Source organism: Rhodamnia argentea, chromosome 9 (genome assembly GCF_020921035.1).
Source record: "Rhodamnia argentea isolate NSW1041297 chromosome 9, ASM2092103v1, whole genome shotgun sequence".
Taxonomy (NCBI): domain Eukaryota; kingdom Viridiplantae; phylum Streptophyta; class Magnoliopsida; order Myrtales; family Myrtaceae; genus Rhodamnia; species Rhodamnia argentea.
The window spans coordinates 14,990,155-15,016,244 of NC_063158.1; the positions used below are offsets into that span (position 1 = coordinate 14,990,155).

The 26,090-nt window shown below is 40.5% G+C and overlaps 1 protein-coding gene across 1 annotated transcript in view; it reads left to right on the forward strand.

Moving 5' to 3' along the window:
* The first annotated feature begins 37 nt into the window (after positions 1-37).
* Positions 38-26,090, forward strand: part of LOC115733837 (TMV resistance protein N-like) — a 32,614-nt gene continuing 6,561 nt past the window's right edge. The window contains exons 1-4 of the mRNA XM_048284782.1: positions 38-43; positions 10,988-10,993; positions 11,985-12,492; positions 13,149-14,208. Coding sequence (XP_048140739.1) covers positions 11,999-12,492; positions 13,149-14,208 — 1,554 coding nt within the window. The 5' untranslated portion in view covers positions 38-43; positions 10,988-10,993; positions 11,985-11,998. The remainder of the gene's footprint in view (positions 44-10,987; positions 10,994-11,984; positions 12,493-13,148; positions 14,209-26,090) is intronic.

The window sequence follows — 26,090 nt, forward strand, 5'->3', positions numbered from 1 at the left end:
ACAGGGGGCAGATTTGGGAGCCTAGGAAGAGGAGAGAGTTGCCGTAGGGGTGGAAGCCGGGGATGCGGCGGGATCGAAGGCACCCGGTTGGTCGCCGGTGGGAGGTTATATTGTGGACCACAAATTCTTGAAGAAATGGATCTCTTGATAATTTGTAATTATGTGTTATTTGATTTTTATAACTCTCAATATGTTGTCAATCCCACCATAAATAAAAAGTTGTCACATAAGTATATTCCTTTTTTGGCGATTAGGTCCGCATTATTTGTGCCACATTATTTGACAGTATTAAGTTCCTTGTACCATTATACTTTGTTCTGCATAAGCCACAAATTAGAATTAAAGCCTAGAGAATCGCTACACGTGTCTCTCTCTTTTTTTTTTTTGGTTTATTTTGACTTGTGGTAACGCCATTACTGCCTAGGATTCCTGGGAGTGGGATGTGAACTAAGTTTCAAGATCCTTTAATCAAGTCTTTGATTGCTATTTCAATAAGCTATTGCATCCTCGAGAAGAAGAAAAAAAATCTTGAAAACAACATATGGTTCAGACTTAAGCTCTGTTTGTTTCACGAAAAAAATAAATGATTTGAAAAATATTTTCCTAAAATTAATCGATTATATCGCTTAAAATAGTTAGTCAATGAGAATGTTTTCATCGCCGACAAAAGCTTATGCCTAAACGTTTTCATGGGTGCTAAAAATATTATTCGTTCAGTCAATGTTATAACCGATGCAAACAATCATTTTTAGAAAAATACTTTTCAAATCATTTATTTTTCGCTAAACAAACAAAACCTTAACTGTGCTCTACTCTCCAGGCGTCTATACCAGAGAGAGATGCTATACTGTAAAATTAAGTTCATAGCATATAGGAACATACCAAATAATATCTAACAAATGGAATCAGCTTTCCCATTCTTTCAGTCTACGTGAACAGATCATGATGCCCGTACCATACAGAGAAAACGCAGCTTCAAAGACATAAAAGCCCAGGGAAGATCCATTCATATTGAGGAAGACATTCAACCATATATCGGGGGAACCGTCCGAAGAGAAACTCTCATGTGAATAAAAAAATGATGCTTGGATTCTATTATGCAAATGCCAAAAGTGCACAGACAGACCTTGAGCAAACAATCAAACAAATGTGGGTTCTCTTATGTACATTGTGTTCAAGAAACATCTCCATAGAGCTCACAAAATGCCTCCAGAAGATGAAAAAAAGACCGACTCGGGGGGTGCCTACTGATCCTATGCCAACACCTTCAGCACCTCGTTAACGGGTGAGAAAAACGCCTACTGATCCTGTACCAAGATCTTCAGTTAGAGGTTTAAAGGGGTAAAAGGAAAAAATGGTGAACTAGGTCTTCCACCAGTGAGGACTATTTCAAGCTGTTATTGATCTAAATGTGTTAAGGCCTGTCAAGAATCATTGTGATGTATCATCGCATCGACATCGGTGTGCGAACTCTCTTTTGGCGCTCTGCTTTTTTAGCGCCCGATGTCCTCTTAAGCCTCCTTAGCTCATTCATTACCAGTCTTTTGGCCGTGTCGATTTCATTCAGAAGCTTCCTCTGGGGTGGGAGGAACTCTGACTCGCCAACATGAGACTGGTTGATAATGTCACGCAATATCTTCGGCACTTTGCCTACAGAAAGCGGGCCAGGTTTTTCTGCAACTGCTGGACCAGGGTTGTATAGAGAAATGCCATGCTCGAGTAGAGCACGCGTGCGTGGATCAGAAGATTCAATGATGCTCAGTTCAGCGGCTGCCGGACTATCTGCTTGACGTCCTTCAGTTTCTAAAAGCCGAGCCCTTCTCCTTTCATATGCCTGAATTCAAGAGAAGATATTAGACCAGCACCCACATAACTGTACATAATTGTGCAGGCTATGCTTCCACAGAGCAGTCAAACAAAAGTCCTGAAGTGGTATCAATTGCATAATGAGGTATAAACTGTGGAATCATGATCCGGAACAACGAGAAAGGACGCCACTGAAGAGAAACAAAAGGACGATAAATTAGCGCAAACAGATGTAGAGTTGTGACTATGATATGCAGAGTTTAACAACTTCAAGCAACAGCAGAGAAAGAAGGGAACAAAGCCATATCATTGGTAATGAGCAGATCCAAAAAGTTCACCACGCTGATTGGTAATGGAAACCAAATAAACATTACCAAACACTTCACAACTACTCAGTTCTCACCAATCTAGCAACTCGACACGAGTGCTGCAACATTGAATTACGAGTGGCAAAGACGCTCATAGACATATAAGATGGCATTTCATTGCCAATTAGCCTAGATTTGCATAATGCTCTGCAGACGTGGAGATAAATCGTCCAGAGTTTAGATCAGACCGAGCCAAATTTATATGCTAATCCTATAGCGAATCTAAGCAATAATCCCCTCAACTAGCTTGCTGATCGAATCCGTGATTAGTCTATCAACAGAACGAAACTAGACATGAAAAATTGAAGTGTAAAGCGCCACTCAACACTGGAAAACATGCACGAGCCGTACTTAATTCTAGAAACTTTAATCAAAACCAGACACATTGATTTAGCAATTACTACTCTGAAGAGCATCGTTACCCTCCAAACAGATGTAATATCTGTCCTTAAGGCAAAACAGTTTCACTCTGTATCTTAACCCAGGCAGTGGAATCTGCTAAATGAGGAAGTGAACCGAGCAAGACCGAAGAAGAAGAAGGTGGGTTCGTGATATGCCTTGAGAGAGATGCAACTTGAGAGGGGTCGAGGATGGAATTCGAGAAGGGTTTTTGCTGAAGTGGGTTTCGATTCTGGAAGGTGAAATCAGAAGAAAGTTTCAATCTTTTTCCAGTTTGGAGCTCCATCTAAATTGTCTTCGTTTCTGGGAATTAAAATTGACAGTTCAAAATTTCGAGCCGTTTGCGAGCTTCTTCCAACTATATAAAAAAAAAGTGGCTTCGAGTCTTGAAGAAGTTGCCACTAAAAGGCTTATGAGAATCGAAAGGATTCTTGAGGAAAAGGTTTTGATAACTGATACATTTTTCATGTGCGAGTACATGTATTTATACAAGAAATTACAGGCTGTTAGAATCAATCAAATTGAATTTACAATCCCTTGATCTTAGCACTTGCTTGTACTAGCATGATTTGATTTGATCTTGATTCCTTGATCTGCGCCATTATCCTTAACAACGTGATTTGATTTGATCTTGATTCCTTGATGCGTGCCAGTATCCTTGACACGCCCCCGCAAGATGGCGCTTCCATCGAAGACGCCAATCTTGGGTCGCAAATAACTTAATCGAGATTTGGATAATGGTTTTGTGAGAGCATCTGCAAGTTGATCCGTGGTGGAGATGTGGGAGACTCGGAGAGTTCCACTTGCAACTAGATCACGAACGAAATGGTAATCTATGGCAATGTGCTTCATTCGGGAGTGAAATACCGGATTTGCACATACATATGTGGCGCCGATGTTGTCACAGACATGAGTTGGAGTAGTGGTTGGTTGGATGCCAAGTTCGGACAGCAGATTTCGAACCCATTGTAGTTCTCGTGTGGCGGTAGCAACGGCGCGGTACTCGGCTTCTGTCGAAGATCGGGCAATAGTGCGTTGTTTCCGCGCACTCCAGGACACTGGATTAGGGCCGAGATAGATGACAAATGCAGAGGTGGATGATCGATCATCTACATTACCCGCCCAATCAGCATCGGAGAACCCGTGAAGAATAGATGTCGTTGAGCGTGTTAGATGTAACCCATGAAATATGCTTCCTTTTAAGTACCGAAGAAGTCGTTTAGCAGCAGCCCAATGTGTGATAGTGGGACGTTGCATGAACCGAGATAATTTGTTGACGGAGAATGCGATGTCGGGTCTTGTGATAGTGAGATATTGAAGGGCCCCAATAAGACTTCGATACTCACTTGCATTGGTTGCCTCAGCTGGATCATGGACAGATAAGTTGATTCCCACTGCTAGTGGAGTGCCTACCTCCTTGGCCTCATCCATTTTGTGTTTTTGGAGAATCTCACGAATATACTTATGTTGAGAGAGAAGTATACCTGTCTTGGTTGGAGTCACTTCAATGCCAAGGAAGTAATGAAGTAATCCCAAATCTTTCACAGAGAAATGCGTAGACAGTGCTTCAATAAAGTTGACGATGAAAGAGGTATCATTGCCTGTGATGATGAGATCGTCAACGTAGACAAGGAAGAATGTTGTAATTGGACCCATGGTGTAAATGAACAGCGATGGATCGGAACGGGAGTTGCGAAAGCCATGAGTGTGTAGGAATTTACTCAATGCAGTATACCATGCCCTTGGCGCTTGTTTTAATCCATAAATAGCTTTCCTCAATTTGCATACATGGTTCTGTCGAGCCGGATCAATAAACCCCAGAGGTTGAGTCATGTACACTTCATCCGTGAGATCCCCTTGTAGGAATGCATTGTTGACATCAAGTTGTCGAAGTGGCCATCCTCGGTTCAATGCAATAGAAAGCACAACACGAATGGTGGTCGGTTTGACAACGGGACTAAAGGTGTCCTTGTAGTCAATCCCAGGGCGTTGGTGAAAGCCTTTAGCAACAAGACGCGCTTTGTAGCGCTCAATACCGCCATCGGGTCGGCGTTTAATCCGGAATATCCACCTGCAACCAACAACATTACTAGAATTTGTGTGAGGGGTGAGTTCCCATGTTCCATTGCGCAAGAGCGCATTAAATTCCTCGGACATGGCATGTCGCCATTTGGCATCTCGCAAGGCTTGAGTAACACATGTTGGTTCGATGGTATCGGGTAGAGGATGTTTAGTAGTGTGATGAATTTGTTTGGGTTTGAAGATGTTATTTCTGGATCGTGTAATCATTGGATGGCTGCGGGTTGCGGTTGGTGAAGTTGGTGGTAAGGCCTGTTGGGGTGGTGGATCGGAGGATGAGGGAGGTGGGTCCGATGAGGTGGGATTTATGATAGATAGTGGTGTGTTATTTTGGTTTGAGTTGGTCCGGGCTTCGGGTAAGGGATCGGTTATGGGTGGGTTGAGTGGTGGATGGGGTTGTGATTTGGACAAATGGTGGTTGTTGATGGTGTCGATACTACAAATTGGAGAAACGGCTGTTGCGTGGGGAGCAGGCAGCGGATCGGCAGCAGTTGTAGGATCTTGCGATTGGATCGGCGTTGGGACAGAACGCGAGGCTGAACTCGTTTGATGGGTAGTGATTGGAAATTGGATCCATGTGGGATTCATAGGTGATAATGGGCTTGGAGGTGAGGAATTTGTTGTAAGATATGGAAACATGTGTTCGTGGAACACAATGTGACGAGAAGTGTAAAGGCGTTTGGTTTGAGGTTCGAAACATTTGTATGCGCTTTGAGAGAGCGAGTAGCCAAGGAATATACACGGACGAGAACGGTTATCAAGCTTGTTTTGGGCATATGGACGGAGCCATGGATAGCATAAGCATCCGAAAATGCGAAGTTTGAGATAGTTTGGCTTTCGATTGAAGAGTTTTTGATATGGAGATTGATATTGAAGAATTGGAGTGGGTAGTCGATTGATGAGATATACATCGGTTTGAAAGGCATAGGACCAAAATGAGGTTGGAAGAGATGCGTTGTGAAGTAAAGTTAAGCCCGTTTCTACAACATGACGATGTCGCCGTTCAGCAGTGCCATTGTGTTGTGGGGTGTGAGGAGGAGTGGTGAAGTGAGAAATACCGTGTGTGGCAAAAAAAGTTTTGAGTTTTAGATACTCACCTCCACCATCGGAGTAAACAGAGATAATAGAACGTTGAAATTGTTTTTCGACGAGTGGTTTAAAAACACTAAAAATGGCATAAACATCAGATTTTTTTTGCATAGGATAAAGCCATATGTATTTTGTAAAATGATCGACAAATGAAACGTAATATTTGAAACCATCAACCGAGGTGTCCGGAGCGGGACCCCAAACGTCGGTGTATAGGAGTTCTAGTGGAACTTGACTTGAGAGAGTAGAAACATTGAATGGCAAACGATGACTTTTATTGCATTGACACGAATCACAATATGAGTTGGAAATGGATTTGGACGTAGGATGTATTGGTAATGAAAATGTTCTAACAACATAATTTTGAATGGAGAGTGAAGGATGTCCCAAACGTCGATGCCAATCACAAGGAGCCGCCTTTTCTCCTATGAATGCCACGGGTTGATCTTTGTGTGGCCGTAGGGAGAGTGGCATCCGATAAACTCCGTGCTTATGCTCGCCGCGCAACAACGTCGCTCCCGTTCGAAGATCCTTCACCAAGAAGAACGTGGCAAAAAATTCAATAGAGGCACTATTTTGAGCACAAAATTTAGAGACAGAAATTAAATTTTGAGTAAGAGACGGTGCGCAAAGTGTGTTAGGTAAAACAAAGGTGTTTTTGGGAGAGACAAGTTTTGCCGTCCCAACATGTGAAATACTCAAACCTGTCCCGTCGCCAATAACAATGTCATCCGGTCCTTCATACTCCGAGTGAAGAGATAGGTTTGCTAAGTCATTGGTGACATGGTGGGATGCTCCTGAATCAACAAGCCATTGAGGGGTTGAGCGTGTAGCGGTTGTGTGGTGCACAACGGGGTCGGTATTTGGACGACCTCGGATACGATAGCAAGTCTTGGCCGTGTGGCCGTATTTATCGCAAAATTGACATAGAGGTCTAGAGTCATGAGACCGAGATGGGCTGCCCCGCTGGGTAGGGTTTCTACGGTATCGTTGATCGCCATAGTTGTTGCGAGCACCATGAGAAGCACCGCGTCCGTTTTGGGCACCGTTCCAACGAGCAGTGGACGAGCGTGATTTGGCAAGATATCGAGCTGTGACAGGAATGAATTCTGCGGCTTTCTCTTCATGCTTAAGGTAAGTTTCATAAGCGACAAGTTTGTCGTGTAATTCCTCAAATGAAATAGGATTTTCTCTAGCGCGAATTGCAGCTGCTAATTCTTTAAATTCAGGACCAATTCCACGTAAAGCATGAATAACAATATCATCATCTTGAAGAGGTGTATCGATAATGGAGAGCTCATCAGCAATACCCTTTAATTCTTGAAGATATTCAGAAACCGACCTCGATTGACGCCGGATTATGGACAACTGGTCCTTGAGAAACATTACTCGAGAACGGGATTTGTTGGCATACAGGTTGGTGAGCTTTGTTAATGCCTCTTGAGAGGTTCCACTGAATGCAATCAGCGGTAAAATAGGTTCAGAAACCGAGCCGAAAATGGCGGATAACAACGGTTGGTCTTGGCGGATCCACAATGTGCGTGCTAGACTAGCCGATCCGGATGAATCAAGTGACGGACAAGGGTGTGTGCCGTCAACAAATCGGAGCAGATCATGCCCAATTAAAATGGCTTGAAGTTGTGCTCGCCAAGAGGGAAAGTTGCTTGCTGTGAGCTTCACAGGAAGCGGGACAGTGTTACCGATGGTAATAAGACTGGTTGCGGAAGAGTTGGTGTTGTCACCGGATGAATTCGACATAGTGGGATCGAGGGCTCGGTTGAGCAAAGAAGCTCTGATACCATAAAAGGCTTATGAGAATCGAAAGGATTCTTGAGGAAAAGGTTTTGATAATCGATACATTTTTCATGTGCGAGTACATGTATTTATACAAGAAATTACAGGCTGTTAGAATCAATCAAATTGAATTTACAATCCCTTGATCTTAGCACTTGCTTGTACTAGCATGATTTGATTTGATCTTGATTCCTTGATCTGCGCCATTATCCTTAACAACGTGATTTGATTTGATCTTGATTCCTTGATCTGTGCCGGTATCCTTGACAGCCACCACATCGCTCCGACGACTTCTGCCGCGCGCGCTAACCCCGGAGGCATCGAAAATGACGTGGCTCAATTTTCTTGTCCTTTCCTTCCACAAGAAATTGCAAAAAAAAAAAAAAAAAAAAGGATAAATTTCGCATAATGGTAATTAAGAGAAAAAGGACATAACGTTCTTTTTCCGTTGGCCGATCGAGAACTTAAAAGAGTAATGTTTTAAATGGATTCATTCGCATGTGATATTCGGCACATGAAATACTTTTTTTTTTTTTTTTCGCATAGAATATTTGGTCATTTGTCAAAAAGTAATTTTCAATTTTTGAACTTCCCCTACGGCGAGCTTGAGATCCGATTGGAGATTCAATTTCGTGTTGGGCCTATCCAAATTGACGATTACGACACAGTTGCTTCACATGGATCGGATGTTTGAAAAAGAAAAAAAAAAAAAAAAAACCGCTCCATCGCCGTTGTTCTTCTCATTTTGCTTCCTCTATGGACAATGAGCGTGAAATTGTGTTCTCCATGCATTCTCTCTCGCCTTCTCATTCTTCTTCTTTCTTCTTCAATTTCGTCAAGATCTATCTATATCTCCTATCCTCCCAAAAGAAAATGCAGTTCTCCGGAACTTGCTACAACTCTTGAATGAGCTTCCTAGGGCTTCAAATCAATGTTAATTTTTGTTAGGCACTTGAGTATAGAAGTCGAACTTCTAGTATTACAAAAAAATCAAGTTCATTTGTGAGTATGGTCATTCTTTTGTCAAGATTCGATATTTAGTCTTTGGTCAATGAATTTCTAGTAATGTACAGCTACTGAGATATATACAGCAGTTTTTTTTTTTTTTTGGGTCGACATATATATAAACAGTGATTGTTTGTCACGCCTAGCTACGTAATATAAGCCGGTGAAGGAGTCAACAAAGCTCGAGCGTTCCACTTCATGAAAGTTTGCTAGTTAGGGTTTTTGTTTCCCTTTTGTCAATTGTGGTTCGACTCTCAAATTCCCCCCTTCCTAATACTGAATGCTTCCTCGACCGGGAGAATTGATGAACGCCGGGCTCGGTCGCTTGAGGATTGGCTGGATTGGGCGAACTCGCATCTAGGCACAAAGTCGTTTGTCGTACTACATTTTAGAAGCAATGTTGATCACGTGCCTACATGGGCTAATTATTTTATATTAAGACACTAATGAGACTGAATCTATAAAATGATTGAATGCACGAGTGGACTTAAAGTTACGTTGAGAAAGTCCACACTTGCGCCGGAGAGAAATTCGATACTTTATCGTATGACAAAACTATGACAAGAGCATTGTTAATATTGACCAGAATTCGTCTTACACCTATGGAAGCAGTAGGTCAGGGATCTGATATCCGTCAGCAACAGTAGCAAGATTATTTGAGAAAACAATTTTGTGGGAAACAGACGATAGGAGCTTTGGATGGAGAAAGGGAGACTGGACATGAAAATTTTTGTCGTTTATCCATTTTTGCAAGCGATATAAGTGGTAAGCTTTAAGAAAAAATGTTCTTCAGATCATTCATTTTTCGAACGAAGCCTCAAGCTGCATTGGGATGGCACAAAGAATGACAAACTGGTAATGCATAAGAACAGGTACTTTTTATTAGGGAAACATTGTCTAAAAAATCCTAAACCTATTATACGGCGGCTAATTTAGTTTAAATCTTTCACTTATGGCAATTTAATTCTAAATATTTTGATTTTTTTTTAATTTACTCATGTTGAGACCCGATTTTGGCTGTCTGAAATCGATATTTTCTTATAAAATATAGAAGGCTCAAAGTAGCGCAGGCAACAAAAAAAAAGACAAAATCGATAAACATGCAATTTATATGAATAAATTAAGTTACAAGTTTTGTTGGTATTATTATTATTTTTTAGTATAAATTTTTTTTATTATTAAAAAATAAATAAATAGATAATATAAAAAGGTCGAAAAAAAAATTCGGACGGGATCGGTTTGCGCTCAGCCCACGCGAACCGGCCGGCCCTTTTCTGTTTTTCTTCCCTGGCCTTTTCTCTTCCTCTCCTTTCTCGGCCCAGCAAGTTTCCCTTTCCTCCTTCTTTTCTTTTGTGCACAGCCCGGCCCAATCGGCCATCTCTCCCTCTCTCCCTCACAAGCACGAGCATGACCGGAAACAGATCGCATAACTGTTGATATACATTTGTAAGGGAGAAAAACAAGTGGATAAATGATAAGAAACATCCGATAAATTAATATAAATTACATAATGTCAATAAGTAACTCAAAACGAGAGTGAAAAACAAATATCAGTTGGTAAGTTAATCGGAATAAGTCGGTACTTCATTAAAATAAATATATCTTTGCATTAATTTATTTTCCATCCTTACCGACACTTTAGATTACGTTAGCTACATTTCGGTGAGGGCGTGGAGGCCCTCACTCAGACGAGATGAGGGCGCGGAGGTCCTTGCCAACTAGGATTTTTATATATATATATATATATATATATATATATATATAAACAAAGAAGAAAATGAAAAAGATATAAAAAATTAAAAAAATTAAAATATTATTAAAAATGTTCCTTGATCATGCCATATAGGATGGCCAGCATCCGTATCAGCGATTTCCTGTCGAAATTGGTCAGATAAAATTAATTGGCACAAATGCAAAAGGTTTAGAACTCAATAGGCAAAAATGAAATGGTTATGACTGAACTAGCATAACTATATCATGTTTAGGATTGTTTTGGTAACTTTCTAGAATGGCGATGGACGACTCATTGGGGTAAATTTTAGTTTAACGTGAGTTGCAATATTGGGAATGTGCAGTTTTATTTCTTATAATTGGTTAAGCAAAATGTACTAGCAAAAGAATAAATACGTGTCTTTCGAATATGGCAACCAAACAAAAGAAAAGTATCCACATATTCTTCATTTCCTTTGTACTAAACTTGGCCTTAGGGCAATCCTTGAACTGATGTGTGAAGCATTGAGGAATCTGTGTCCGACAGGATTAGCGGTGTCTTATTATGACGTTTCTTGCATACAAAGCTAGGCATAAAGGGAGTAAAAGAAGGACATCAAAGTTAAGAGAGGGAGTTTCAAACAACTTTACTTTACTTCTTTTTTTTTTTTTGGAATTGTCTTACTTTTGTCGGCCATTTAGCCTGAGATTTTTCTCATGGCCTTATGATCTTAGAGGAGCAAGTATTGGGTGAGTATTAAGCAGAGCAAGTTGCATCAGGACGGCGATTTAGCAGAGATGTTTTCTTCTTCTTTTTTTGCTTTTCTCAAGAAGATTTTTTTTTTTTGGTTTCCTTTTTGATCAACAAAGCAACCGTAACTGAAAGGAGAAGAAAGAAATACAATAATGACTTCAAAAATCAAATTTTCTCTAATAATCGTCTAGTAATACCTGTCATCAGAAGTAGGCAAGCACCTAAATGATATAATCCGGACATGTGACTTTCATCGAATACTGCTTTTTCACGTAATTTGACATGTGTCTATTAGATCGAGTATGAAATTCCGTTTACTCACTTGAAATCGATTATCATTTTTCCTTCCTTCCCTTTCTAGGATTGAAAGTCCTGTATTCTATATGTCCATGCGATTAAATAGGAAAAAAAAGTGCTTGGAATCAATGTTATTTGGTTGGACCGGTTTTATAAAAAAAAAAGTGAAAGCATTTCAGCTTATCTGAATTTATGTTGACAAGATAAACAAAAGGAAAAAGGAAGAAAAAGATAAAACTATTCTAACTATAGGAAAGGTGAGTGGGAAGGGAACATAATCAATTGTGACTTTATGAAAGTTGGTCGGAGGCTCCACTGCAGATCCTATAATCTCACTGCATTATGATGAGATGACTCTCTGTGCAAAAGGGGGACCTATTTACCTTCCAATTTCTTAATTTTCATTCATACTTATCTCAGTTTTAGTCCCTCTAATTCGTTTATAGTCCATGCATAGTAAAAGTATGGAAAAAGTCGATTCTTTACGTACTGGTGAATTAAAGACTATCGATATTCTTTACGCGATTTCTTTGAAAGTATGTGTTGATGTTGACGCGGCCACTTTCTCCATTGAAAACATCGGGTCAGTCCTAGTAGTGGCAAAGGCCTAACGAAGGATCTCGTGCCATCTTCAGGCGCACCCACCACACACAGAAGGAGAGAGAGAGAGATCTGTTAAGTAGAACAAATTTATGCTATGGCGAGCTCAGATGCAAGCACGTCGTCGGGAAGCGAGTACCAAGTGTTCCTAAGCTTTAGAGGACACGACACTCGCGTCGGATTCACCGACTTCCTCTTCCACAGCTTGATTGATGCTGGAGTACGTGTCTTTCGAGATGATGAAGAGCTCCGTGTCGGCGAAAGGATCGATGGATCGCTCCAGCGAGCGATCGACAACTCCAGGATCTACATACCTGTCTTCTCTGGGACCTACGCTTCGAGCCAATGGTGCCTCCGCGAGCTCACGCAGATCGTGGCAAATACTTCCAAATCGGAAGGTAAAAAAGAGATCCTACCTATTTTCTTCGATGTGGAACCTGATGATGTTAAGCTGAAAACTCCTTTGTATCGCGATGCCATACTAAATTTGGAGTGCGAGAAGAAGTTGAGCAATGAGCAAGTAGATGCATGGAGAGAGGCTCTCATGGAGGTTGATGCTATAAAGGGGTGGGAAGTGAAGCAGTACAAAGGGTAAGCTAATTGCTTTCCAGATTGTTTCCCCAATTTCCTTTTCACACTGGATCATAGATATAAAGAATTCCAGTCTGGTATAATAGCTATGCTACTATATTATTACCAAATTGAAAAAACTATGCTACATTAGTAGAAAAAAATGGGAAACTGCTTAGCAAGGTCATCCTGTGTAGTGGGTGAATGATGATATAATGGCTAGGTAGCTAAAATAATATTAGATTGTGGACAGTGGGAGGAAAAAGAATGGGATAATGAAATGAAATGTACATTCCCATCTAATTATTTAATCTTGCAATACGTTAAACATTTCTCATCTTGAATACACCATGTCCAACTTATGTAATTGTCGGTCTAACATAAATCCTGAAATATCAATTCCAACTGCATAAACACTTATTCATCTATTTTTCGCAAACGTTATCAACGTTATTCCAAGATTGCTAATCTCATGTTGGAATCAAGTCATACTCCAGGTTATGACATGGTGCATCCATTGTTAAATTGCATAAAAGTATGTTTGGTGCGACGTTAATGTCCAATATGCACTTTTGGAAGATCACTTCCAATTAAAGGTCCCATTAGTTGTCCGAATATTTTGTAGCTTAAATAACATCATTTTTTCCCCCCGTTAAAATGGTTTTCCATTGTGGCAGCTACGGTGATGTGATTAAATTGATCGTTGAGGAGGTCGTGCAAAAGCTGAAGACAAAGCATAGATTCGTGACTGAACATTTAGTTGGAATTGATGATCGAGTTGCAGCACTAGCCGAATTGTTAGACGTCGGCTCTGGCGGTGTGCGGTTCGTTGGAATTCATGGCATGGGGGGTATCGGTAAAACGACTCTTGCCAAAGTCGTATTTAACCAGCTCTCTTCTAATTTTGGAAAGTCTTGTTGTTTCGTGGAAGATGTTCGAGCGAAGTCATTAAGAACCGATGGCTTAATTGAGTTACAAAAGAAGTTATTATCCCAAATCGGTCATCCTACGGAAACAAGAAGCATTGACGAAATTGATTTTGGAACAAAGAGGATTGAAGAAGTAATTAGCAACAAAAAAGTCCTCATTGTACTTGATGATGTTGCTAATTGTGAGCAAGTAGAGAAATTAGTTGGAAGGAGGACTTTGAATTCAGGATGTAGAATAGTGATTACAACAAGAAATAAAGATGTTCTGCGAATCAATAGACCAAACTACCAAATCTTAGAATATGAAATGGAGGTGATGAGTAGTGATCATGCGCTTGAGCTTTTCAGTAGGCATGCATTTAATAGAGACTCTCCGTCAGATGATTACAAGGATCTTTCGGGGAAAATCGTAGCTGCTACTGGGAGACTGCCGTTGGCTCTTGAAGTCATTGGCTCATTCCTCTTTGACAAAAGGCAACAAATTTGGAGAGAGACATTGGAGAAGTTAAGCAAAGCACCTCACGATGATGTTTTCGAAAAGCTGAAGATCAGTTATGATGCCTTAAGTTACCAGCAACAACAAATTTTCCTGGATATTGCATGCTTTTTCATTGGTGAGCATATGATGTATGCAATCTACATGTGGAAAGATTGTGACTTTTTTCCAGATACGGGAGTTGATTTCCTCATTAGCATGTCATTGGTAAAGATCGTCAAAAATACGTTTTTGATGCACGATCAACTCGGAGATCTTGGAAGGGAAATCGTTTGTCGAGAAAATCCAATAAGTCCTGGAGAGCGGAGTAGGATATGGTGTCGCGACCTAAAAAATAAACAGGTTAATTTTCGGGCTAATGGATTATCAGGTTAATTAATTAACTAACCTAACTCGGACTCTCCCAAGTCCATACCAAATCGCAACTTAAGGTTCAAATAATTAACATGCAATGTGTTTTGAATTTGGAGTCGCTACTAATCATTTTCGGTAGGTTGATTAGAAACCTAAATAAAATAGCGGGAGAAAACTATCTTATTTCCGCGAACCAGAGATTTTGAATTCGGGGACTTGGTTACGCTAGATTACTCTAACGCCCTTTCGGTACCATTTTCATGAAAAATATTTGATTTGGCAATTTTGATGGATTTTACTTGAAATTCAAAGATGCAATTTTTTTGGTTTTTTCTTCTTTTTTATGAGAATGCAAAATATTGAACTTTGTGCGATATACACAATGGATGATTTAGAAAGAAAGAAAACGCAGCCAATCACGAGTATTTACAAAAATAAATTAACATGTAATAATGCTAAATTTTGGAACACATGGCATGTCTAAAATAAACAAACAAATGTTCAAACCAAACGATTACATTTTTGTAGATCGAGATGGAAATGATTACCTTCTATTACACAAAATCTTACTCACATACACGTTATAGTTCCCTTCAAGATCTCGGAGCTGGAAGAACGCGGCTGTCGTCGAAAATGGCAAGCAATGGCGTTGTTGGGTTGCGAGGGGCGAAATATGTGTCGGGACTCGTCGAAGATGATGCTCGACTAAAACACTTTTCTTCACTCTCGAATTTTCTCTTCTGATTTTTCTCAAGAACTCTCTTTTTCCTCTCTAAAAATTCCTCTCAAAAACTCTCTCAAAACTCTCTCAATTCTCTTCCACTCTTCCTAAAAAACTCTCTCAATTCTCTTCTACTCTCTCTCTCAATTCTCTTCCACTTCCCCCCTCTAAAACTCTTCTCAAGAGCTCTCTCTTTTATAGGCAAAGTTCTTCATCCTTCATTCTTCACCTTCATTTCTTCACCTTCCATCTTCATCTTCTCTTCTTCATCTTCATTTCTTCACCTTCCATTTTCATCTTCCCTTCTTCATCTTCATTTCTTCACCTTCCATTTTCATCTTCCCTTCATTATCTTCCTTTCATCATCTTCCCTTCTTCATCTTCTTTTCATTATCTTCCCTTCATCATCTTCCCTTCTTCATCTTCTTTTGGTATTTGCAATACAGTCCCTGAAGTTCCAAGTATTTGCAATACAGTCCCCGAAATTTTAAGTATTTGCAATACAGTCCTTGAAGTTTCAAATCTTCTCGGTGTATTTTTCCATCCCGTGCCTAGTCTAGACGCATGGTAAATTAAGTGTTCTGCTTGCCCGATTATATGCCAATGCAATGTACGCTAAAAATAAATATGTGAGATGATTTTTTATAATTTTTATGCAAAAAATAGATTAATCAAAATTTAGGCGTCAACAGCTGCCCCTCTTTGAGTGGAGGCTCGTAGAGGTTCCGCTCAAAGACAAAATTGAATCCTAAATTTTGACGGTGCAAATTATGGATGAACTTTTTGGCGGGAGTTTTAATCCCATTTTTTATGAAGTGATGCATGATGTGCTAAAACTTCTCTTTTCCATGTTAGAGAAACCCGCACATGGATCGCATATGAGAATACCTGTTTTACCAAATACCTCATAAGCTGCTGATTCCCTTAATTTCCCAGTTTCTTGCAAACACGAGGACCTTAAGGTATTTGGCCTATCTGTTATCAGAGACTTCTCCCTAATACGAGACAGCGCAAGATATGTGTGTCCTTTGAGATCACAAGAGCTACGTCATTGTGAATCAAAAGAAGTGGGATCAAGTTCGCAAGAGCTACGTCGTTGTGAGTTGATTAAATGTCGAAATCGTCAGTGCATATGTCTTCACGATTCGATAAAGGGGAACCAAAATCATAAGAGCTACGTCATTATGATTTGGTTTGGATCAAAACCATGGGTGCTTATGTCTTCATGATTTGATAAAGGAGCCGAAAATCATAAGAGCTATGTCATTATGAGCCGACTAAAGGTCAAGATCACCGGTGCATACGTCTTCGTGATATGAGACCGAAATCATAAGAACTACGTCGTTATGATTTGATAAGATGTCAAGATCGCCAGTGCATATGTCTTCACGTCCCGATAGAAGAGGCATATTGCCCGAATTGAACAATATTTGATAGGAGTACCATCGAATGGAATCAATAAGTACAAAAGGGGCATATTGCCCGAATTGAATCATAACAACTATCATCAGAAGAGTTGTTAATTTGAAAAGGGGTTCGGAAAACTTACCCGGGTTCTCCAAACGATTAATCAAGGAACGAAACAGATTGCTCGTATCGTACCCGGTAGGCATTTGCCAGCAAAACTTGCTCATTCAATAATCCTTGGATGAATTTCGAGACCTTGGGAGGGAACTCGAATATCGGGAATGTATTACCTATCATAGAATGTCAGAGGTAACACACACAAACATATTCAACAATGAGTATAATGCAATCACTCATACTATGGTTCATGCATAACCATTCTGTCAAGTTTGCATTACCAATTTTGTCCGGGGAGGTTCTCACATTACGAATACCTCGAATGTGAGCTGAATGGGGGACTTCGGTCCAGAAAGGGCTTTCTCTCACTCTCGAGAAAAGCTATTTATCCCTGTCTCGAGGATTCAAGAGAAATCACTCAATCTTTCCATCATCGCATTCGATAAGGATCCAAGTAATCTCGCAATTGATACGACCGAGCCGATCTGGAGGTTTTGATTAGGACCGTAATGGGGGCTAGGTCAAAGGTTTACAAAGGGGACTCTAGTTGAGTTAAGGCTGCTGAAATGAATTTCTTCGTTATCCGCTCCGGGTTTACAAGTCAAGAACCCCGCAAAAATGAGAGAGAAATAATCTTGCTCAAACCTCTTCGAGTGATGCTTAAAATCATTTAACTCTACGTTAACTCAAGTGCCCTAATCGGAAGAGACTTTGGAGGGTTATAACGTAGGCTAGGATTGGGGACCGAGGAACGAAAAGGCTCGTTTTGGCTCAGAAATTAAATGAGAAGGGGCTTGACGTTGGTGATCATCGTCGACTAGTCACCGATCTTGGTCTTCCGGAAATGTTTTCGTAAAGAATACCATCATTGAATGAGGGATGGTAGTTTTCTACTGAAAATTGCACTTTGCAAACCGATTTCTTGGGGAGTCTTCTTCACAACAAGTGTATGTCAAGGATTTGCAAGAGACACAATGCAAACATGTACATGGAATTTACAACTTAACATGCAAAAATGTACATTCAAAATTCAGAAGTACTTTACAAATGAATGTGCATTGACCTCACTTTTGGTAGGCACTTTGCTTTTCCTATGCTCGAAATTTTCATATGAGATCAGCCTTTGCTTTTCTTACTCCCGACTCTCATTTTTCTTTTTTCTTCTTTTTTTCGAGAAGAGATTTCTTTTCCTTTTTCTTTGAGAGCTCTTCGACATCTCTTTATTTTGCTTTTTTTTTTTTTTTTTTTTTAGAGCGGGCCCTTCTCCTTTAAGCTGAGTTTGCCTCTCCTTTTTTTTTACAATCCCATGATTTTGAACCAGGAATTACAACAAACATAAACATTTACAAAGAAAAATTATGTAAACATAAAAAATCTAGCATACAAGAAATGAGTCCATTCGGGAATTCTCTGTTGACCCGACCATCTCCAATTCTAATCCTTGGGAAAATGCTATCTTCGTCTTTGGAATGAGCAAATGATCACCAACAAGGGTTTAAAAAATAAATTTGCAGGCTCAAGTGGGCTATGCAAAGAATGAAGTGTATAGGATAGAGAAGTGAATGCTCTTCATCATCCTAAGGCACTTGAATTAAAATTCGAGTATAAATGCAAAGAAACACCCGAAGATTAATGTTAGTCCGAGCAAGAAAATTTCTAACCATTTACCTCGTGTTGCTGCTAGAATTAACCCGTCCGGACCCCGATGTGGGGTGGTTCTTGACAGGGGTAAAGAAATGAAACCACCGCTCAAAAGGGGTAATCAATGGATCACCTGTAGTGTTTGGGATAGAGAACTGAATGCCTCTGTCATTTCGGTTATCGTACCTTTTGCGAGAAAACTCTTTACCTCGGGGAATGCGGAATTTTGCCACCGTTCATCTCCCCTGAAAAAATTGGACGTGTTTGGGAAAGTATTGCCTTTCATCATCCTGTCATGCCCCATTCCATACATTCAATGTATCTTATGCGGTTCATGTTCCTTATTTAGAGTTGGTAAATTAAACATGAGGAACAGTCATGCGCAAACTATGCAATGTATGAGTGTTTTTGAGCATATAAAATGCATCAACTTTTTATCTTGGTGGACAGAATTCACAAGCACATAAGAAACTTCTTAGGGGCGTGGATCGGGAGTTGCCCTCGCTCATGCAAATGAGTTGCAAAACTTCATTATCCGGTTCGAGACATGAGATTGTCAAAGGCTCTAGGAATTTCTCATTTCATTAATTTTTCGGGGAGAATGGATACTTCCCTATCCGGAAAGGCGGTGACCCCTGTAAAAATCAAAAGGGAAAGCGTCAATGTACGTTCTCATGTTCTAAACGAGTTGAAACGATACCGCTTTACCCTTGTACGTATTCCTTGCAAACTTTGAATTGAAAGGATCAACTCATCTTGATCGGATTGTATGTCCGGGATGTTATCTCTCCGGTTTTGTAACCATCTGGGCTGAGCTTCAATTGGCATTGAACTCATATTCTGGACTGGACTCATCTAGGTCGTATACTTCTGAATCCACTAAGTTCTCCTCCTCATGTATCCCCTTGAAACATAAAGTAACAAAATCAAAAGGACAAACGGGGCTTAATTGCGGTATGATTTTTTTGAAGAACTTTTTTTTTATTTTTATTTTTTCAAAACCGTGGGACATGAATTCTTGAAGAAGCCCAACCCTCGGTTCTTACCATGATGACAAACTTGTTGGTCGTTGGTTATCGTCATCAGGTTGGTTTGGGATACTTCAACAAGATTCGAAAAATGGTGCAATTTTATTGATATGAAATTACATCTTCTAAGAAAGAAAATCCAAGAGTGCAAGACAGAATAGAAATCCAAATGCGATCCAAAACCTAAAGGAAACAGAAAATGTCCCACGTAGGGGATTGCATAAACATAAAGATGTTACTCTGAATCTAAACCCTCTAGTGGATCATCACATATGGCATTAATGAATGATTTGGAAGGTTTAGGCGCCAGGTAAGGTTCCTCCTTATGCGCTCCGTCTTCGGATATAGCAGCAATGGTTACATCATCAAAACAACCGGCGATATCGAAGACTCATTCATCCTTACTAGCACCAACATGTCTGATTCCCAGCCCGAATACAGCATTAACTTTACCGGAATGATCTGGCAAAGGATTATTCTGGACATTTGGCTGTTTGTTGCCTTGGAATGAGAATGCTTTAGAATCCAGGAGATCTTGAATCGGATGCTTCAAGACAAAACAGCCATCAGTGTCATGTCCAAGCTCCCCGCAGTGGTAATCACATTTCTTCGATGGATCATATCTCGGCAAGCTCGTATCATCGGGTCGTAGAGGCTCGGAAGTCGGTAAACCTCTCTTACGCAGAACCGCAAGTACCTGCGACGGGGTTCCCGGTAGAGGGGTAAACCGCCGAGGAGACCGTTGATTCCCTCTTTGTCGTTGCATGCCGAAATTAGCCTGCTGGCGATTAGGAATGCATACGACCGGCGTGCCGGGTCGTGGGTTTTTGGCTGTAGGTCATGTTGACCTGTGGGGCCGACTCCTTGTCTTTCCTTACCACAAACCTCTTAGTCGTCATGGCGACATCACCGTACCAACCTTTCTTCATGCCGTTCTCGATTTCTTCAGCCATTGCGATGAGATGGCTGAATGACGTGGCAAAGCAGATCCCAAAATTCGAGTTCTCATAAGCGGCGGCAAGGTGGAAACAAACAATTTCATGAGTTCCCTTTCGGGAGGGACCTGGTTTCATTTGAGATGCCACGTTCCTCCACCTGGTGGCATATTGCTTGATTGTTTCTTCCTTTTTCATCTCAAGCTGCTCAAGGTCCTCTCTCGGTGGTGAGCACGTCCAAGTTAAAGCTGAAATGTTTGATGAAAGCATTAGCTGCCTTCTCCCAATCATCCATCCGGTAGATCTCGTAGTCCGTATACCATCTCATGGCAGCTTCTTTTAAACTAGCCTGGAAGGTCCGAACCATTAAGGGACCGTTGGTCGCATGCTTATTCATTCTTGCCTGGTACATCCGGACGTGCTTGAACCGGGTTGGAAGTTCCATCATACTTCTCAAAGTCGGGCATCTTGAACTTCTCTGGCACCGTGACCTTTGAAAAGACAGACATGTCAATCTGGGGTATGTTGTGAGTCCCCTCAACCTCTCGGATCCTCTGTTCCATTTGGGCCAACAGCTTGGCCGTGTCACCATTCAATCCGGAGGCCACGGGGCTGGCTTGAGGGATTGGGACAACGGGCGGCGTGCTCGAGCTTACGCCCGTGAAGATCACGTCTTCTAACGGCATTGTCTGATAGGGAGCAGTTTCCGGGGCTTTACCGGAGTTGTCCATATGAGGAATTAGAGCAGGAATGGTTAGCGGCGGGCTGGCGGTGGATGATTGAAGTTTGGCGGCGAAGGCAGCCATCATTTCCTCCATCTTTCGGGACATCATCCCTTCGAAGCGCTCGGTCAAGGAGCCAAGTTTCTCGTCTAGGACAGCACTGACGGTGGCGTTGATGTTGGCCATCTTCCTCGCGATCGATCGAGTGATATGTGGAGGATCCGTGATAAATTACCTCTCATACGAAGAAAATGCCAATCACAAAGACATGCGCATGAATTGTGAGTTTAAATCTTATTCTATCTATCCAAAAGGCTTTTGCAAAGTGAAATGATGGACGAAATAACATGTCGCAGCCTCGCGCGCAATCATCATGACTAGTCACAACCTCGCGTACAATAGTCATGACTAGTCGGGTCCAATCACTTCGGCTTGGTTCGGTCGACAAGGGCAATTCTCATGCATCGTAGCCTCACGTATATGAGAACCACCCTTGAGCCATTTTTTGGAAAAATTTTCGGGATCCGGATGGGATAACCTTTAGCGAAACCTTACCGCCAAGGTTAAAGAACCATCTAAATACCATCTTAAAACTATTAGTGTGACCCAGGTCCGGTCACGGGTTGTGTGCGATGTAGTGCAAATACGATAAATCATGCACAACAATTAAAGGCAAACACCGCTTCAATGATTCAAAAGTTAAATCACAATTCCAATTCACCAAGCCTGCAAAACAAAGGGTTAGCCGATCACTCCTCCCCTTATAACTCCCAATCTGCAAAAACATTTAACACCTAAGAATGAGAATTCAACCAAAGTTTACCAAATCAAGTGATTTCTTTTTCATGAAATTATCCGGCCTAAGTCCTCTTTGGATCCCCGGTGGAGTCGCTAAGTCGTCGCGACCTAAAAAATAAACGGGTTAATTTTCGGGCTAATGGATTATCAGGTTAATTAATTAACTAACCTAACTCGGACTCTCCCAAGTCCATACCAAATCGCAACTTAAGGTTCAAATAATTAACATGCAATGTGTTTTGAATTTGGAGTCGCTACTAATCATTTTCGGTAGGTTGATTAGAAACCTAAATAAAATAGCGGGAGAAAACTATCTTATTTCCGCGAACCGGAGATTTTGAATTCGGGGACTTGGTTACGCTAGATTACTCTAACGCCCTTTCGGTACCATTTTCATGAAAAATATTTGATTTGGCAATTTTGATGGATTTTACTTGAAATTCAAAGATGCAATTTTTTTGGTTTTTTCTTCTTTTTTATGAGAATGCAAAATATTGAACTTTGTGCGATATACACAATGGATGATTTAGAAAGAAAGAAAACGCAGCCAATCACGAGTATTTACAAAAATAAATTAACATGTAATAATGCTAAATTTTGGAACACATGGCATGTCTAAAATAAACAAACAAATGTTCAAACCAAACGATTACATTTTTGTAGATCGAGATGGAAATGATTACCTTCTATTACACAAAATCTTACTCACATACACGTTATAGTTCCCTTCAAGATCTCGGAGTTGGAAGAACGCGGCTGTCGTCGAAAATGGCAAGCAATGGCGTTGTTGGGTTGCGAGGGGCGAAATATGTGTCGGGACTCGTCGAAGATGATGCTCGACTAAAACACTTTTCTTCACTCTCGAATTTTCTCTTCTGATTTTTCTCAAGAACTCTCTTTTTCCTCTCTAAAAATTCCTCTCAAAAACTCTCTCAAAACTCTCTCAATTCTCTTCCACTCTTCCTAAAAAAACTCTCTCAATTCTCTTCTACTCTCTCTCTCAATTCTCTTCCACTTCCCCCTCTAAAACTCTTCTCAAGAGCTCTCTCTTTTATAGGCAAAGTTCTTCATCCTTCATTCTTCACCTTCATTTCTTCACCTTCCATCTTCATCTTCTCTTCTTCATCTTCATTTCTTCACCTTCCATTTTCATCTTCCATTCTTCATCTTCATTTCTTCACCTTCCATTTTCATCTTCCCTTCATTATCTTCCTTTCATCATCTTCCCTTCTTCATCTTCCCTTCATCATCTTCCCTTCTTCATCTTCTTTTGGTATTTGCAATACAGTCCCCGAAGTTCCAAGTATTTGCAATACAGTCCCCGAAATTTTAAGTATTTGCAATACAGTCCTTGAAGTTTCAAATCTTCTCGGTGTATTTTTCCATCCCGTGCCTAGTCTAGACGCATGGTAAATTAAGTGTTCTGCTTGCCCGATTATATGCCAATGCAATGTACGCTAAAAATAAATATGTGAGATGATTTTTTATAATTTTTATGCAAAAAATAGATTAATCAAAATTTAGGCGTCAACAGCTGCCCCTCTTTGAGTGGAGGCTCGTAGAGGTTCCGCTCAAAGACAAAATTGAATCCTAAATTTTGACGGTGCAAATTATGGATGAACTTTTTGGCGGGAGTTTTAATCCCATTTTTTATGAAGTGATGCATGATGTGCTAAAACTTCTCTTTTCCATGTTAGAGAAACCCGCACATGGATCGCATATGAGAATACCTGTTTTACCAAATACCTCATAAGCCTTTGATTCCCTTAATTTCCCAGTTTCTTGCAAACACGAGGACCTTAAGGTATTTGGCCTATCTGTTATCGGAGACTTCTCCCTAATACGAGACAGCGCAAGATATGTGTGTCCTTTGAGATCACAAGAGCTACGTCATTGTGAATCAAAAGAAGTGGGATCAAGTTCGCAAGAGCTACGTCGTTGTGAGTTGATTAAATGTCGAAATCGTCGGTGCATATGTCTTCACGATTCGATAAAGGGGAACCAAAATCATAAGAGCTACGTCATTATGATTTGGTTTGGATCAAAACCATGGGTGCTTATGTCTTCATGATTTGATAAAGGAGCCGAAAATCATAAGAGCTATGTCATTATGAGCCGACTAAAGGTCAAGATCACCAGTGCATACGTCTTCGTGATATGAGACCGAAATCATAAGAACTACGTCGTTATGATTTGATAAGATGTCAAGATCGCCAGTGCATATGTCTTCACGTCCCGATAGAAGAGGCATATTGCCCGAATTGAACAATATTTGATAGGAGTACCATCGAATGGAATCAATAAGTACAAAAGGGGCATATTGCACGAATTGAATCATAACAACTATCATCAGAAGAGTTGTTAATTTGAAAAGGGGTTCGGAAAACTTACCCGGGTTCTCCAAACGATTAATCAAGGAACGAAACAGATTGCTCGTATCGTACTCGGTAGGCATTTGCCAGCAAAACTTGCTCATTCAATAATCCTTGGATGAATTTCGAGACCTTGGGAGGGAACTCGAATATCGGGAATGTATTACCTATCATAGAATGTCAGAGGTAACACACACAAACATATTCAACAATGAGTATAATGCAATCACTCATACTATGGTTCATGCATAACCATTCTGTCAAGTTTGCATTACCAATTTTGTCCAGGGAGGTTCTCACATTACGAATACCTCGAATGTGAGCTGAATGGGGGACTTCGGTCCGAAAGGGCTTTCTCTCACTCTCGAGAAAAGCTATTTATCCTGTCTGCAGGATTCAAGAGAAATCACTCAATCTTTCCATCATCGCATTCGATAAGGATCCAAGTAATCTCGCAATTGATACGACCGAGCCGATCTGGAGGTTTTGATTAGGACCGTAATGGGGGCTAGGTCAAAGGTTTACAAAGGGGACTCTAGTTGAGTTAAGGTTGCTTGAAATGAATTTCTTCGTTATCCGCTCTGGGTTTACAAGTCAAGAACCCTGCAAAAATGAGAGAGAAATAATCTTGCTCAAACCTCTTCGAGTGATGCTTAAAATCATTTAACTCTACGTTAACTCAAGTGCCCTAATCAGAAGAGACTTTGGAGGGTTATAACGTAGGCTAGGATTGGGGACCGAGGAACGAAAAGGCTCGTTTTGGCTCGGAAATTAAATGAGAAGGGGCTTGACGTTGGTGATCATCGTCGACTAGTCACCGATCTTGGTCTTCTGGAAATGTTTTCGGAAAGAATACCATCATTGAATGAGGGATGGTAGTTTTCTACTGAAAATTGCACTTTGCAAACCGATTTCTTGGGGAGTCTTCTTCACAACAAGTGTATGTCAAGGATTTGCAAGAGACACAATGCAAACATGTACATGGAATTTACAACTTAACATGCAAAAATGTACATTCAAAATTCAGAAGTACTTTACAAATGAATGTGCATTGACCTCACTTTTGGTAGGCACTTTGCTTTTCCTATGCTCGAAATTTTCATATGAGATCGGCCTTTGCTTTTCTTACTCCCGACTCTCATTTTTCTTTTTTTCTTCTTTTTTTCGAGAAGAGATTTCTTTTCCTTTTTCTTTGAGAGCTCTTCGACATCTCTTTATTTTGCTTTTTTTTTTTTTTTTTTTTAGAGCGGGCCCTTCTCCTTTAAGCTGAGTTTGCCTCTCCTTTTTTTTTACAATCCCATGATTTTGAACCAGGAATTACAACAAACATAAACATTTACAAAGAAAAATTATGTAAACATAAAAAATCTAGCATACAAGAAATGAGTCCATTCGGGAATTCTCTGTTGACCCGACCATCTCCAATTCTAATCCTTGGGAAAATGCTATCTTCGTCTTTGGAATGAGCAAATGATCACCAACAAGGGTTTAAAAAATAAATTTGCAGGCTCAAGTGGGCTATGCAAAGAATGAAGTGTATAGGATAGAGAAGTGAATGCTCTTCATCATCCTAAGGCACTTGAATTAAAATTCGAGTATAAATGCAAAGAAACACCCGAAGATTAATGTTAGTCCGAGCAAGAAAATTTCTAACCATTTACCTCGTGTTCTTTGCTAGAATTAACCCGTCTCGGACCCCGATGTGGGGTGGTTCTTGACAGGGGTAAAGAAATGAAACCACCGCTCAAAAGGGGTAATCAATGGATCACCTGTAGTGTTTGGGATAGAGAACTGAATGCCTCTGTCATTTCGGTTATCGTACCTTTTGCGAGAAAACTCTTTACCTCGGGGAATGCGGAATTTTGCCACCGTTCATCTCCCCTGAAAAAATTGGACGTGTTTGGGAAAGTATTGCCTTTCATCATCCTGTCATGCCCCATTCCATACATTCAATGTATCTTATGCGGTTCATGTTCCTTATTTAGAGTTGGTAAATTAAACATGAGGAACAGTCATGCGCAAACTATGCAATGTATGAGTGTTTTTGAGCATATAAAATGCATCAACTTTTTATCTTGGTGGACAGAATTCACAAGCAC